Genomic DNA, 13277 nt, shown 5'->3' on the forward strand with positions numbered 1-13277 from the left:
GGCCAGGACGCTGCCCTGTCCCTTGTGCTTTGCAGAGGGTGCCCCAGGTCTCACACCTCTGCCTAGATGGGACAAGGTGATCAGCACAATGTTCAGGAGTGGTGAGGTGGGGCTTCCTAGGGATTGTTTGACAACATTATCGTTGGCAGCAGGTACCACTGCGGAGCCTGCAGCCCTCCAAGACAGCAGGAACAGCTACCATGTGCATCAGCAGTTAGCATAAAGCTAGTGTAGACCGCTGGGACTGACTTCTTCCTGGCAGATGTAGAGCCAGGACACAGGAGTCTTGTTGTTGAGCTCAGCCTCTAGCATTGCTCTTGGCTGGCTGTTGGCTGCAAGTACTATGTCTTGTAGACAATTTCCTCTGCTAAAGAGGAGAGGCAACAGTCTCTGCCTCTGACAGGGGTGATTGGTTGCTTCCGCAGTTGAGGTTTTCCAGGCTGTTACAGCAAGATTTTGTACAAGCAGTTTTGGGACCGTGGTGTCTTTTGTTACAGAATGTTGCATTTCCATTTAAAATTAGTAGTTTACTGCTGAATGTAGGCAAACAGGGTGTGCAGAATTGGTGATCTCCTAAGATTGCTTTAAAAATGGCAGCTAGAAGGAGCAGTGCTGGCTGCTTTTCCCATTTTCCTGTGTGTTTGACTAGGATAACGCAGGTTTCATCTGACCATTCATATTTGACACATCTTGTTTTTTAATGGCTCCTCTGTGTGACGCCCCACAGTGAGGATTTCACAAGATGTAGTGGCACTGAGATGTGAGAGCGAGGTACAAGTGCTAATGCTGTAAGTGATGTACTTCAGCAGCCTGTGTTCAGCTGGAGGAACTCTTGTGGCAACTCCTCCACAAAAATCCAGGGCGGAGAGCCTCCTTGGAAATGAGAAGTGTTCCTGGGGCTCAGTGCTGTAGCCTTCGAGCCAGCGTCTGTGAGAAATGCGTTTTGTGAGTTGGATTCTTGATGTAAGGTCCAGTCCTGCAATTTTTTGCATAGCTCCTCTGAGTCAACAAAGCACCCCCCTCTTTAGGACATAAAAGTCAGGATCTGACCCTCATTTGGAAAAGCACGTAATAAACCAAGTAATACGACAAAGTGCTCCAGTGGCACTGAATGTCTTGGCTGACCCCAATTACTGCTTCCCTGAAATAATACCATTGGAGGGAAGCAGATGGCAGTTTTGCTGTATAATGTATATGTGTCACTCCTTAGCCTTAAGAACATAAAACTCTCTCCTGTATTATTTTCTTACAAGTTTCTTCTAAGTGGTTAATATTTAAAGAACTTTTTTTTTTATCATTTCGAGGAAGGAAAGGTTCTTAAATGTGGAGAAATCTTGTAGCAAGCCTGGCTAGGCAGAGTTCTAGTTACGAGTGAGATGGCAGCAGTCTGCTGTGTCTTGAGAGCATCAGTAGCATAGGGAGCAGGCTGTGTCTCTGCGGGTGGGTAGCGGAGCACCTTTGCAGCTGTGTAACTAATGCAAAAAGGGTATTGCTAAGTGGTAATGGCACCTGGAGAACGAACATGGGCTCTTGACTTTTTGCCCTGGTGAAAAGCCACTGCTAGTAATTTTGTGTGACATGGATTTTTAAAGGTGTTGCCTCTCTCCTTGATCTGTGTCCCCTCTGATGACTGCTCCAGTCACCTCCTCTAGAGAGGAGGAGCCTCTCGGTGATCTCTCCGGACTCCCTAAGAGCACAGCAGCCTCCTTTCATCCTGGGGGAAGCTGTGTTCCCAGACAGTGCTGCCTGTGTAGCGTGGATCATGTCCAGAAACTGATGAGCACAAGTCAGGTGTTGAACTCTTGCTTTGCCCCATGAATTTTCCATCAGTTCCGCTTCTGAGCTTTCCTGATTAATGGAAGCTTTGCCATTTTTCTGCGGTAGTACAAGTGATGTTTGCCTTAAACGGTGTGCACGGCTGTGCAGGGAGGTTTCACCATGATTCAGAAGGACATGTTGCCTTTGGAAGAAGAATTAGTTATTAGTGCTGCACAGTTTACTCAGCCAGTGGTGTTATTTCTGACCAGTATGTGATGAAGGGAGAATGAAACTTTCCAAGAAAAACTGAGTCTGTGGGAGGGTGAGTAGCTACCAGACAGCATGGAGCTCTGCACCTAGCAAAAAAAAGAGAAATGACACAATTAAGTGTCTGGCTAATTTTTTCTTCTTCTTCTTCCTAGGCTGGTGGAGATGGTGATGTTGGCAGGGCTGTGTCTGAGTGCAGTCCTACAGCTGCTGACCGTGTGTCCTGCCCGCTATGTGACCAGGGTTTTCCAGCTACTGAGATCGAGCTGCATGCCATGTACTGCAACGGCATTGGGGGAGAGGAGGCTGGTGAGGACAGACCAGGTCTGCCAAGCACTGTTTCTGTGTTCTTGCTCTTTGTGCTCATCTCCCTTTCCTGTTACTTGTGGCCAGGTGCTGCAGTCTTGTCGTTCTTTGGATACTTGATGCATAGAGTGGTGTGTATGGAGGTTTATTCACTCTGCCTTGTTCCATCTCCAAGCTGGCCAGGAGAGTGTTATTGGAGGCTCCTGTGTTTCCAGAATCTCCTGCACAGACATCTTTCTGACTTCATAATTCATCATGTTATTAGTTCTTTGGAAAGTATATAAGCTAACTTTTGCCCCAAGATCTAGCCCTGGATGCTTCAAGCAGTACTCATAAGACATGTCTATTGTGTGTTTTGTGGAGGAGCTGCAGAGAATCTGCCAGTGTTAGAAAATGGCAGGCTCTTGAGCCATGCAGGTGAGCATCCTTCAGGGCTCTCAAGAAGAGAGAATGTTCTGTAGCACTCCAAGCATGACCTGTGCTCTGCAATGAGTCTGACGTTTGTATGTGTAAAAATGGCTCGTTCAGCTGCGAGAGATTGCAGAAAAAATTCCCTCTTGTTCCTCCAAAATTGCAGAGTTATAGCTATCAATCTGGGAGCTTGGATTTTTCTCCTTCCTGTGAAGAGTGAGGCACAGAAGCATGGTCAGAATGCCCGTATTAATCCTCTTTGCAGTCTTCTCTGTATCAGTTTTCCATAGCCAACCTTTGTAGAGCTTAAGTGAACAAATACACGGGTTGGTTATCAACATATTCAATAAGTTATGTTTTAGCTGCTGTTTGAAATGTAAAGTCTGTGTTAGCACAATGTCAGGTAATATCAAAGTAGTAGCTTGTAATAAGATTAACTTTTCAGGTTGTGAATATATAATTTTCAGTTACATACTGGGTTATTAAACGCAACCTAAATCTATGATGTTTAAGCAATTTGAGCAAATCGGAGGTAGTAAAAGAACTGCAACTTCTGCATTCCTCAGCAGGAGGAAGTTTCACCATGTAACAGTGCAGAGTTGGTGTAGTTTTAGAATACAAGATCCCCTGCTATACTAAATCTTTCGGAGTATGACATGGGTCCTGTCAACCTAACAGGAGCCAGAGTAGGTGCTGATACTTCTTGGTGCTTAATTTTGGTGGGGAGTTCTCTCTGCAGGCACAAACCAGCTACTAATGCAAAGTGTTCAGCTCAGGCAAATTGCAAATTATCAGTTCCTTTCCCATCCTCCACACTGATAAAGGTCTTACCCACCCTACAAAATGGAGCAGAATTTTTAGTGTGCCTTTCAGCAGGAATGTATTTGGCCCTGTGGTAATCGGGTCCCTGGTGTGGCTGGACTGTGAGTATATCCATTGATCCTGGGGAATCCTGACTGTGATCAGGAAAAGGCTTTGAATTCTTTGGCAGTGTGAGGGAATTTGTTCTTTCCTTTGGTGTTGGCTTTCAGCAGGACAGAGTTCAAGGCTGGCCTCTCCACTCTGCTTCCAGACTGGTCTCCTTGGGGATCTTTGTAAGAGTAGTTATTTTGGAATTGCTACTCTGCTGTTCGGGCTTGTTCAGAACAATCCCCCCCCATAAGAATACTAGCCTGGAATAAAAGGGATTTTGGTCTACAATAATGGCTCTAAGCAGAGCGATGGTTTTGGGACAATATCATGGTAATTTGGGGTTGCTATTGCCAGTCATTCTAGTGTTTTCCCTGTAGAGACCAGACTTTACTGGCCATAACAGTCTGTGATGCCTGTGTTGTTTGTATCAAGACCCTTTGCAGGATCACAGGTTTCCTGGACTTAGAGAAGCACGTAATGCGGGGCAGAATCCTGCCTGCCTGCTGGGGCTCCGGCTTGCGGGGCACCGTGCTCCAATTCCCAGCAGCTGTAGAATGTCAACAGCCACCCGGAGAGGATTCACCTGATGGGTTGGTCAGTGGGATTTGGGTTGAATAGGCAGGGGTGATGTTTAGCTCTGAGCAGAGGCCAGACAGTAGCCTGGCACAGCTGTGCAGGTACAAAAGGACTCTGTTTCCAGGGCTGTTACCTTGGCATTCATCACTAGCACAAAATTCATAGGTAAAGCTAATGCATGGGGAGAAAAAAGAGGTGGGAGAATTGTCTTCTGAAGCAAATGTCAGCTCCTGTGTGAGTCCAGAAGCTGTTCTCTACTGCTGCAGCACTGTGTGCTCTTGGCTGGCTGCTGGCTTCCTCGAGAGCATAGCAACAGCCTTGTGTGAGAGAAAAATCAAAGTTCTGCCCTCTAACCCATGCCCTGATCTGTTAAGACGGCTTCTGTTTTCCTTCGGTGCACTAGGTCAGGGGTTCCTGGTCTGTCTTTGGACTTATTAATTGGATTTGCTCCTGATGTCTCTAGAATTGCAGATTATGCAGTCCTGCAGACTATAGCTGTCAGTGTTTTTCATTTTAAAATTACAAAAGGAGGGGTTCTTGGTGGTGGTACTTCTTTCCTCTTCTAATCATGCACCAAAGTCTTTCAGTGTTATATATCAGGAGGCCAACTCAGTCTGGCTGGTATTTAAGGACAGGTCTTCAAATGAGTTAGCCTGGGTGAGAGGAGTTACAGTTGCTTCCCCTGTGTGTACATGGTTGCCCTGGCTGGATGCCCAGACCACCACATACCTGGGCAGTATGAAAATCTGATCATGAAAATTTCCATTTTCCTGTGGTCTGAGTAAATAAAAACGAAGAGCCTGCTGTTGCGTTAGCTACTGTACCAGGCTGGGGAAGGTTCAGGTCCTGAGTTTCCAGCTCAGTGACTGGTGTTAGTTCCAAGTGAACAAGTGGAGCTATGGAAGTGCTGTGCCAGCTCCCTCTTCCTTCATGCACTCGGCTGAAGGGCTCACTTGTGTGAGAGGGGTGTTCTGCTAGAGTCACTGCATCCATCGCCGCCTGCTGCTGCCAATGCAGGAATCAACTGGTCTCAGCTTGGAAGCGAGTCTTGGCCGCTGCTGAGTACAGAAAATAGTCTGGAGCTTTGTGACATACTCTGTTCCTCTTGGCCTCCATCCACATGCTCCCAGCCTCTCAGTTCCCAAGTGAGCCCAGGAAAATGAGGATTTCGTATATCCCTTCCTCCCAAAGCCTCAAATGCAACCTGATGCAGCTGTCAGTCTTCAGCAGCAGCAATGGTGCTGTTAAAAAGCTTGTGACATCAGCAGAAGTGGCACTGATACAGCAGAAAGAGTAGCAGAATGGGTGCAGAGGAAAGTTTCATCACTTCTGAGAAAGGACAAGGTGCTGGCAAGCCTGCTGCTAGTAGCATCCTGCACAAAAAGTGGTACGGCTGGTACTGAGAATGGGGAGGAAGCTGGTGGGTCAAACCACAGGTGGGTCATGCAGCAAGGCAAGGAGCTTGGTGACTATGGCCTCGGAGCTCTGCACCCTGACCCGACCTGGCAGCCCCAGGAGGTGCCTGGGGTGGGCCTGCTGACAGTAGGGGTGTGCTGGGGAGGGTTTGCTCCTCTTCCCCAGGGTGCGAGCTGGAGCCAAGCAGGCTAAGGATGACTTGTCAACCAGAAGAAATGCTGAGCTACGGAAAAGGTTGTTCTTGGGCTACAGAGTGTGACCCAGTGAAGCGCACTGCATCTGGGAGAGTTACGAGGCTCCTGTCGCACAGTGGGTCAGCACTGCTCTGTGGTGGGGATTTTCCCTATGGCAAGTCTTTTCCCATGTTCTGAACCCCCTTCCTGTGGGCAGCCGGTGTGTTTTGGCAGGGGTTGTGCCTCACCAGCTGGCCCTGTTCTCTCTCCTGTGCCTCTGCTTCCAGCAGCACAGCTGAGGGTCTTCCCCTGGGCAGCTGCAGAGCTGGTCCCAGACATCTCTAATGGGCCCATTATGCCAGATGTGTTCACTGCTTTTGGAAGAAAATAGAACTGATTAACACCTAAGCTGGTGCACAAGGCTCCCGAGACAGTGTTAAAGGAATATTAACAAGTGCACGCTGATTTGGAGAGCAGCTTTCACCACCATGTCAAATGCATGTGTTAGTTGGGTTGTTGGGAGGCTGGATGGCCTGGGGGGTGGCCATGGTTATCAGTCCTCCTAGTCAGGCTGCCACTTCGAATCTGGGCCAGGCTAAGTTAAAGAGAGACATCCACTTCAGTGCCTGTGAGAAATGAGCTGTTGGTACCAGTCATCGCCTACGAGACAATACCCACGTCCTAGGAAATGCTCAAGCTTGTTTCTTCAGCATGGATGTCAGCCCCAACAGCTCCTGAGCATCTCACAGTGCATTTGCTGGTTGTGGCTGCAGATCAGTGTTTGCTACTAAGGGAAAGGCTGTGTTGTATCGGCATCGTGGATAGATACCGGGGTGTCTAACACTCTGGAAATGGGGTTTTGCTAAAATTCTGAAGGATTCTTTGTTCCACACAAAATTTTGTCTGTCCCTTTATCACAAGATAGGCCAACAATAACAGGTTTGTCATACCTATACCTTGGATTCAGACCTTTCTCCTAATGAGTGTATGGGAAGCGATGTTACCAGGCTGTAAAATCGCTCCATGCGTTGTCCCTTTAGCCAGCTTGCCCAGGAGTGTTTACTGCAACATCTGTTTTGGAGCTGGAGTCTTGAACATCCCTGGTGAAGCAAGTGAAGCTATCTGATATGTTCCCTAAGGATCTTTGCTGGTGGCATGTCAACAGGAATAGGCTGAGAGGAATTTGACTGAAAGAGACAACGCTCCAACGTGTTCCCTGCAGATGCCTGGAGAGCAGGTTTGGAAAGGCTGCTTGGGTGTGCTGAAGGAACAGAAATTGTTGGACCTGTCATCAGCATGCTGGTCAGACAGGATCTCACTAGCTACCCACGTGTGTTGGAGCTGGCTCTTCCCTGCCGTCGCTGGAGAGCAGCACCGCCGATGCTTAGCCCTGGTAGAGATCTTCATCCCGAGGCCTCGCAGAGCTGTATGCAGATAATAGTACAGATCGTCCCTGGTTCACATGGATGGTGGGAAAAGCAATGAGTGTAGGCTGATTGTTGTAACCTGCCCTTTCCAGCGTGAGCTGTATCCCTCCCTGGCGAGGCTCGCTCTTCCTGCCACATCTGCAGAAGGGCTGGTGCCTCCGCACAGCCCCCGCCTGAGCTCTCCTTCCCCCCCGAGCTCACAGTTACCATGCTCCCTCCCCTGCAGTAGGCACGGGTGCTTAGTTTGGCGGGGAGCGGTGCTGTGCTGCTGGAGCAGCTGCGTTAACTCTTCTCCCAGGCTATTGTGCTGCTGTGCATCAGCTTTAAAATTACTGTAAAGTGCATACTGTTGATCCAGCTGTTTCTGGCAGAAGACAAGTTACAGTGTGAAATGGCTAGCTGGCTCTGAGCCTGGGGAAGGTAACTTCTTCAGTATCTCCCCAGAAAAAAGAAAAAACCTCTTCTGCATGGAGGAAGACCTTGCTCGTCCCAGTCTAGTATTTCTTTGCCTCTGCCATCGCTTCTGCTGCAGCCTTGAGTGGAAGCGATTGAAACTTGTTGCATTTGGATACGGTTTAGGTATGGTTTTTGGGTGGATGACAGGTAACCCTTTCTGGTTTTCCTCTAGTGCTCACCCAGCATCAGAGGGAGGCAAGAAGTAGAGCTGCCAGGGGTGAAAGCGGCCCAACGTCCTTAGATACTGACAAGTAAGTAGGTATGCTTGCTTCTCCGAGATTGTTTCTGTGCTTCCGTTCTAGCTTGCCTGTGGATGTCTTTGTTCCTGTATAAATGCTGGCTGTTGGCCTTATAGCAATATTTCCCTAAGAAATTGCCTTCCCTCAGTGCCTCTTGTTGCAGTGCTGGCTATATTTAAACTGAAGCAAGAGGAATTTGCTGTTCTCAGATCGTTTATTTTTGCACTGATTTCCTTTCAGCCCAATCTATGGTGGGTCAGGGCTGCGTGGTCTCTGGCCGCTGTGGGGGGAGCTGTAGCTAAAATGGTGCTAACTCAGCCAGCTTCTAATGGGAGATTTGAGCTTGGTAACCCTGGGAAAAGAAGAGGCTAGGACAGGGAGGCTGTCAACATGGCACCTGTAGTGATATTCTTAATTAAATTAGACTTTCAGAATAGCAGTGGCTTTGTTTAATCTCTTCCCATGCAGCCCCTCCTCCTGCCACCCACACAAAGCATCATAAGAGTGGATCTGACAGTAAAATCCCTGCTATGGAAGCAATTTTGCTGTTACAAACAGTGGATGGCAACATCACTAATGGAATTAGGCTAATTATAGAGAGGACAGCTTCTGTTTAGACACATTATCTGGGTAATCAGCACTGACTGGAAAGAAAATAGGGGAAAAGTACTGCATAGTTTTGCTCGATGGGGGCTCTCCGTACGCATTTTAGAGCCTGGGGTGAGTTTTACTAGGGGAGTACTGCTTATCAAACTGAACACAATGCTGCTGGGGCTGGTCCCTGGGGGCTCGTCTCTTCTTGGAGATGGTGAGTCCTGAGCAGCTTCCTGGGTGGATACTCCCATCCTGAAGAATCCGTGCCCTCTTCTGCATGGTTCAGTCCCCACCGAGAGCTGGTATGGAAGTGAGTGTAGCTGTGTAAATCCACACCTGACCTTCATCTCCTTTCACCCACGATGATTTTCTTCCCAAGCATACTCAGTCGTCCTGCATGAGCCTGGGCGTCTTCTACACAAATGAAGGGTTTTGAGGAACATGCTGTGCCAGCCCCCCAGCAGGAGCTCTGCTCTGCATTCCTCTCCCAACATGGCATGATGTAAAATGGAGACAGTGCAGAGTAAGACTTGATTTACTAGTCAGACAAGTTCATCCAGCCCTGGTAAAATGTCTCTCTGATTTAACACACTTGGTTTGCTTTTCAGGCAGAATTTAACTCCCCTTTGCAAAGCCCTCGCACTTCATTTCTGTGAATTTTGACAGGGTGCTTTATGTCTGGGGAGAAATCAGTGGTGGTTGAGATAGTTAGTTAGATGAGCAGATTTGATTACCGTCCTGCTGCTGCAGCAGCAGGATACAGAGGAACAGGCAGGGAAAACTGATAATCACTCAGTCTTTGCGATTGGTGCTGGCCTGACCCCACTGGGTGAGACCTGATCTGGTGACATGTCTTCTCCGTGGTGTGGCCTGGAGAAGGAAAGTCACTGCTGGTGGCTGGGAGCCCAGTGCAGGGCGAATCCTAATGCGGTGCTCTGTCCTTTGCTGCCTGGCAGGTGTGAGAAGTGCTACCTCTGTAAGTCACTGGTGCCACTGCTGCAGTATCAGAGGCATGTGGACAGCTGCCTTCAGGCTGCTAGGCAAGCTCAGGGAACCAGGAGGCTGCGAAGCACCAAGGTGAGGGGTGACCTTGCAGACCATCTCCTTTGCTTTGCGCTGGGTTTGGGGCTGGGTTGGCAGCAGGAGCTGTTTCCCTGGTTGATGGGATGAGCTAACCTGGTGTAGGATTGCCTGTCCCTGTGGGCTGCCATGGCCAGAGAACTCATTGCCCTCCTTCCCACGACGCTCTGCGAGAGTATGGACTGGTCCCAGGGGTGAGCTAATCCAGCATTGCTGCCAGTAACCTCTCCAGCAGGCAGGCAGCCAGGGCTGTCCCACTGCCAGACAGTGCGCCTCAGTCCTGCAGGCTTCCTTGGCTGAATATAGATGGAGTGGAGGGCAGTGTCAGGTTGACAAGCATATCTGACTCTGTCCACAAGCCTTTTCCCACGGGGAAGGCTTCAGAGCCGGAGCAGGGGGAACCACTCGGTGCTGGGAGCAAACTGCAGTATCTGGGGAGAAATGTGGGGGAGCAAGTGTGGTGGAGGTGTGCCGGGTGTGGGGAGCCGGCCTTGCTAGAGGAGGTGGGAGGCAGGAGTGTGGGTGGCAGCTGGCTCAGTCACTTGCCAGGTGTTGACCCCCACCGTGCTTTTTCCTGCTGGTGGCGGTACTGGGGGAGTGCAGAGAGGGTCCTTCCAGGCCTTCCCGCTGATTCCTACAGGCAAAGCTCTAGTGCCGCAGCTTTGCCTGCGCTCAGAAATGTGATTCTCAGCATGAAGATGCAACATGATGTCTTGGTTTCCTATAATCCCTTAAATCCATCACAGGCCTCAGCCCTTTGGGGATTCAGATGCAAATGATGAGATTTCTGGTTGATGATTTTGGCTGGGATACAGCCAAGTGCTGTGTGGTTCAGCGTACTGCAGGGCACGGGCTGCTCCTGCATGTGACCAGCTCTGTGGGGGCTGTTTGACTCTGTCCCTGTGCCCCACAGCCAGCTGGTATGTGGGGTCCTGCATGCAGGCGTGGGGACAGGGCATTGGGAGAAAGGTACTGGAGCCAGGCAGCCCTTTGGGGCCCCTCTGTGTTTGCTCTGGCGCTGCCTTGTGCCGGGGTGACAGCTCACTGGGGGAGCAGATCATGCCTGGCTGTGGGCTGGATCATTGCAAAGCTTCCTGGTGGCACTGTTGGGCTTGCAGGTTCCTGCTGTGGCCCATTTTGGGGATGCTTTGCAGCTCCAACTTCACAGCTGGGATGCCAATGCCTTCCAGAACAGTTCTGGGGGCAGGGAGCAAGCCGGGACAGGGACTTTGCTGGGCCAGCAAGGCTCAAAGCAGGCAGGCCAAGTGGTCTTCCCTTAGCCTGTGCGACCAGCGCAGCTGCACCTTTCCAGGGATTGAGAGGAGGCACAGATTGTGTTCCTCCTCTGGCTGTGTCCTGGAGGACAGCCCTTCCCTCCAGCATGAAGCCCCTGTCCCCTCGGACAGAACGAGATGGAGCCAGCCCTCAGAGGCACGGTGCTGGGGAATGTGCCCAAGCTGTGGCAGAGCACCTGGTGCCCACGTTTCTCTGTTACAGCCCCCGTACTCACCGGCTGGGCTAGGGGGGGTGGCTTCCTGGCCTCCCGCTGTACCGGGCTGTGCTCTACTAACTGCTCTCGGCTGCCTCTGCTTGGACACTGGTTGGGCTGGGCCTGGGGCAGTGCCTTTGCTGTTGGCAGTTCCCTCTTGTGCCCAGCCTGGCCCCATGGGCTGGGGGAACGGGGCCACCCTGGCTACAGGGTTCCCTCCTGGCAGCACTGTGACGGCGGTTCTCCTCTCCTTGGCAGGATGTCGGAAGGCAGGAGAAGGGACTCCTCAGAATGCTGGAGCTCTCGGAGAGCAAGTCTGCAGGTGGGAAGCTGCTTTCTGTGCCTGTCTGGATGGGTCAGGGCTGCCCTTTCCCAGCTCTCTCCCCTTTTGGTCCTGGCTCAGCCTGGGCTGTGCTGGGACAGCAAATTCCCCTTGAAGGGTTCGGTTCCTCCCGAGCAGAGCAGGAGGCTGTGGTTTTAGCTGGCTGCACACATCCCTGCCTCTGCCTGTGGGAGCTGTGTCAGTGCTCAGAGCCCTCGCTGGGGGTAGGGGTGTGTGCTGAGCCCATTGACCAAGAGATGCCCAGCTTCCTGGGGGGTGGCAGGGTGCTGCTGTCCCTGCCTGCATGCTGGCGCTTCCCTCCACGGATCCGAGGGCTGGAGGAGACAAGTGGGGAGAAATGCACGCAGCAGCACCCTCCTCCCCTTGGCCATGGCTTGCACGGGAGGGTGGCCAGGCAGGGCTGACGTGCTCTTGTTGCAGGTGCTGATGCGGGGGGACCCCTCCCTGGACTAGGAGACCAACAGTCCCCTCCCACGCTCTCAGCCAGAGCCGGGGGGCCGCTGGCAGACCACCCCAGCTCCCTTCGGCACGCACCTTTCGACATCTCCCCTGAAAAACCCAGCGTCTCCTTCTCAGAAGCCATGGACTGCATTGTGGACAAGAAGCCACACGCGGCTCTTCACTTGGGCAGCCAGCAGCAGACCAAAGGCTGCCGCCGGAGAAAGCACAAGTTCTGAGGCCAGCGGTGCAGCAGGCCCCCCCGCAGCTCCCTGCACCCTGGTGAGGGTCTGCGTGGCACCGTACCCCTGCCTCACCCACAGCCTATCTCTCCGACCCCCCTTTTTTATGTTTTATATGACCTGTGCGGGGAGTGCTGGGTGGAGAAGTGACTGTGTGTTTTACAGGTGCCTGTGCAGCTTTGCTCTCTGTTAAAGAAATGGAAATATATTTATGTATGTTTTTATGAAACTGCAGCAACACGGAGGAGCTGTGCTGGCTTTCTCTGGGGAAGGGGAGGTGCTGGAGGGAGAAGAGGAGGAACGGTGTGTGGGGTGCCCAAAATCACACTTCCCGAGGCTGGTCCTCAGGCTCTGGGCAGGGGGTGAGCTCGGGCCCCTCCGGGCAGGGGGCTGCAGTGCTCTGTGCAGCATCACATCCATGCCTTTCCCAGCTGAGAGCCGCGGAGGGCACCTTGGTGCCGGCGGACAGCCGCAGTCGGCGGACGCAGAGACCAGCGGAGCCACGACCGCGGTGTCCCCCTGTCCTTGGTGCCTTCCCTCGGCCGCGAGTGGCCGATCTCCGGGGCGGGGAAACTTCAAGGGCAGGACGCTCCCCCGCCTCCCGGGAGCATCCCTGCCCTGCTACAGAGCCCCTTACCGGGAGCGGAGCGTGGGGGGCTCCTGACCGCGCTGCTGGGTTAACGGGACGGCCGGCTGCACAGCGAATGAGGCTCGGGCCGCCGTGGGGCGGGGGGCGGTGCTGCCCGGCCGGGGGCCGCGGCCCCTCCCACGGGGCGCCCCGGGGCGGCGCTTGCGGGGCCGCCCATTGGCCAGCTGCGCGGCGGGGCGGCCAATGGCGGGGCGGGGCGCCGGCGGGCGCCGTGTCTGTTGCCAGCGCGACGGCAGCGGCGTTAGCAACGGTCGCCCCACCGCCATGGCCGCCCCCCAGCGCCGCCGCCCCCCGCCGCGGCCCGGCCGGCACGGCACGGCGGGGGCTTCCCGGGAGCACGGCCCCGCCGCCCCCAGCCCGGGCGGCCTCCCCCGGCGGGGTCTGCGCCCGGAGGAGCGGGGCCGCGCGGCCCTGAGCCGGTGAGGGGGCTGCGGCCCGGCGGCGGCCGAGCGCGGCCGCGAATGGGGAGGCCCGGCCGGGCCGGAATGGGGCTGAGCACCC

At 52.9% G+C, this 13277-nt stretch overlaps 1 protein-coding gene across 15 annotated transcripts in view; it reads left to right on the forward strand.

The window, feature by feature from the left end:
- Positions 1-12371, forward strand: part of UIMC1 (ubiquitin interaction motif containing 1) — a 39493-nt gene extending 27122 nt beyond the window's left edge. For 7 of the 15 annotated variants that reach the window (XM_055811628.1, XM_055811629.1, XM_055811627.1 and 4 more), the window contains 5 exons: positions 2181-2349; positions 7875-7953; positions 9492-9612; positions 11363-11426; positions 11868-12371. In XM_055811628.1, the coding sequence (XP_055667603.1) occupies positions 2181-2349; positions 7875-7953; positions 9492-9612; positions 11363-11426; positions 11868-12124 (690 nt within the window). In that variant the 3' untranslated portion in view covers positions 12125-12371. Of the gene's footprint in view, positions 1-2180; positions 2350-7874; positions 7962-9491; positions 9614-11362; positions 11427-11867 lie in introns of those variants that run through there. The other 8 variants (XM_055811632.1, XM_055811639.1, XM_055811633.1 and 5 more) reach the window with 7 other exon arrangements.
- Positions 12372-13277: the final 906 nt, after the last annotated feature.

The sequence above is a fragment of the Falco peregrinus genome, chromosome 8 (assembly GCF_023634155.1).
Source record: "Falco peregrinus isolate bFalPer1 chromosome 8, bFalPer1.pri, whole genome shotgun sequence".
NCBI classification, from domain to species: Eukaryota; Metazoa; Chordata; class Aves; order Falconiformes; family Falconidae; genus Falco; species Falco peregrinus.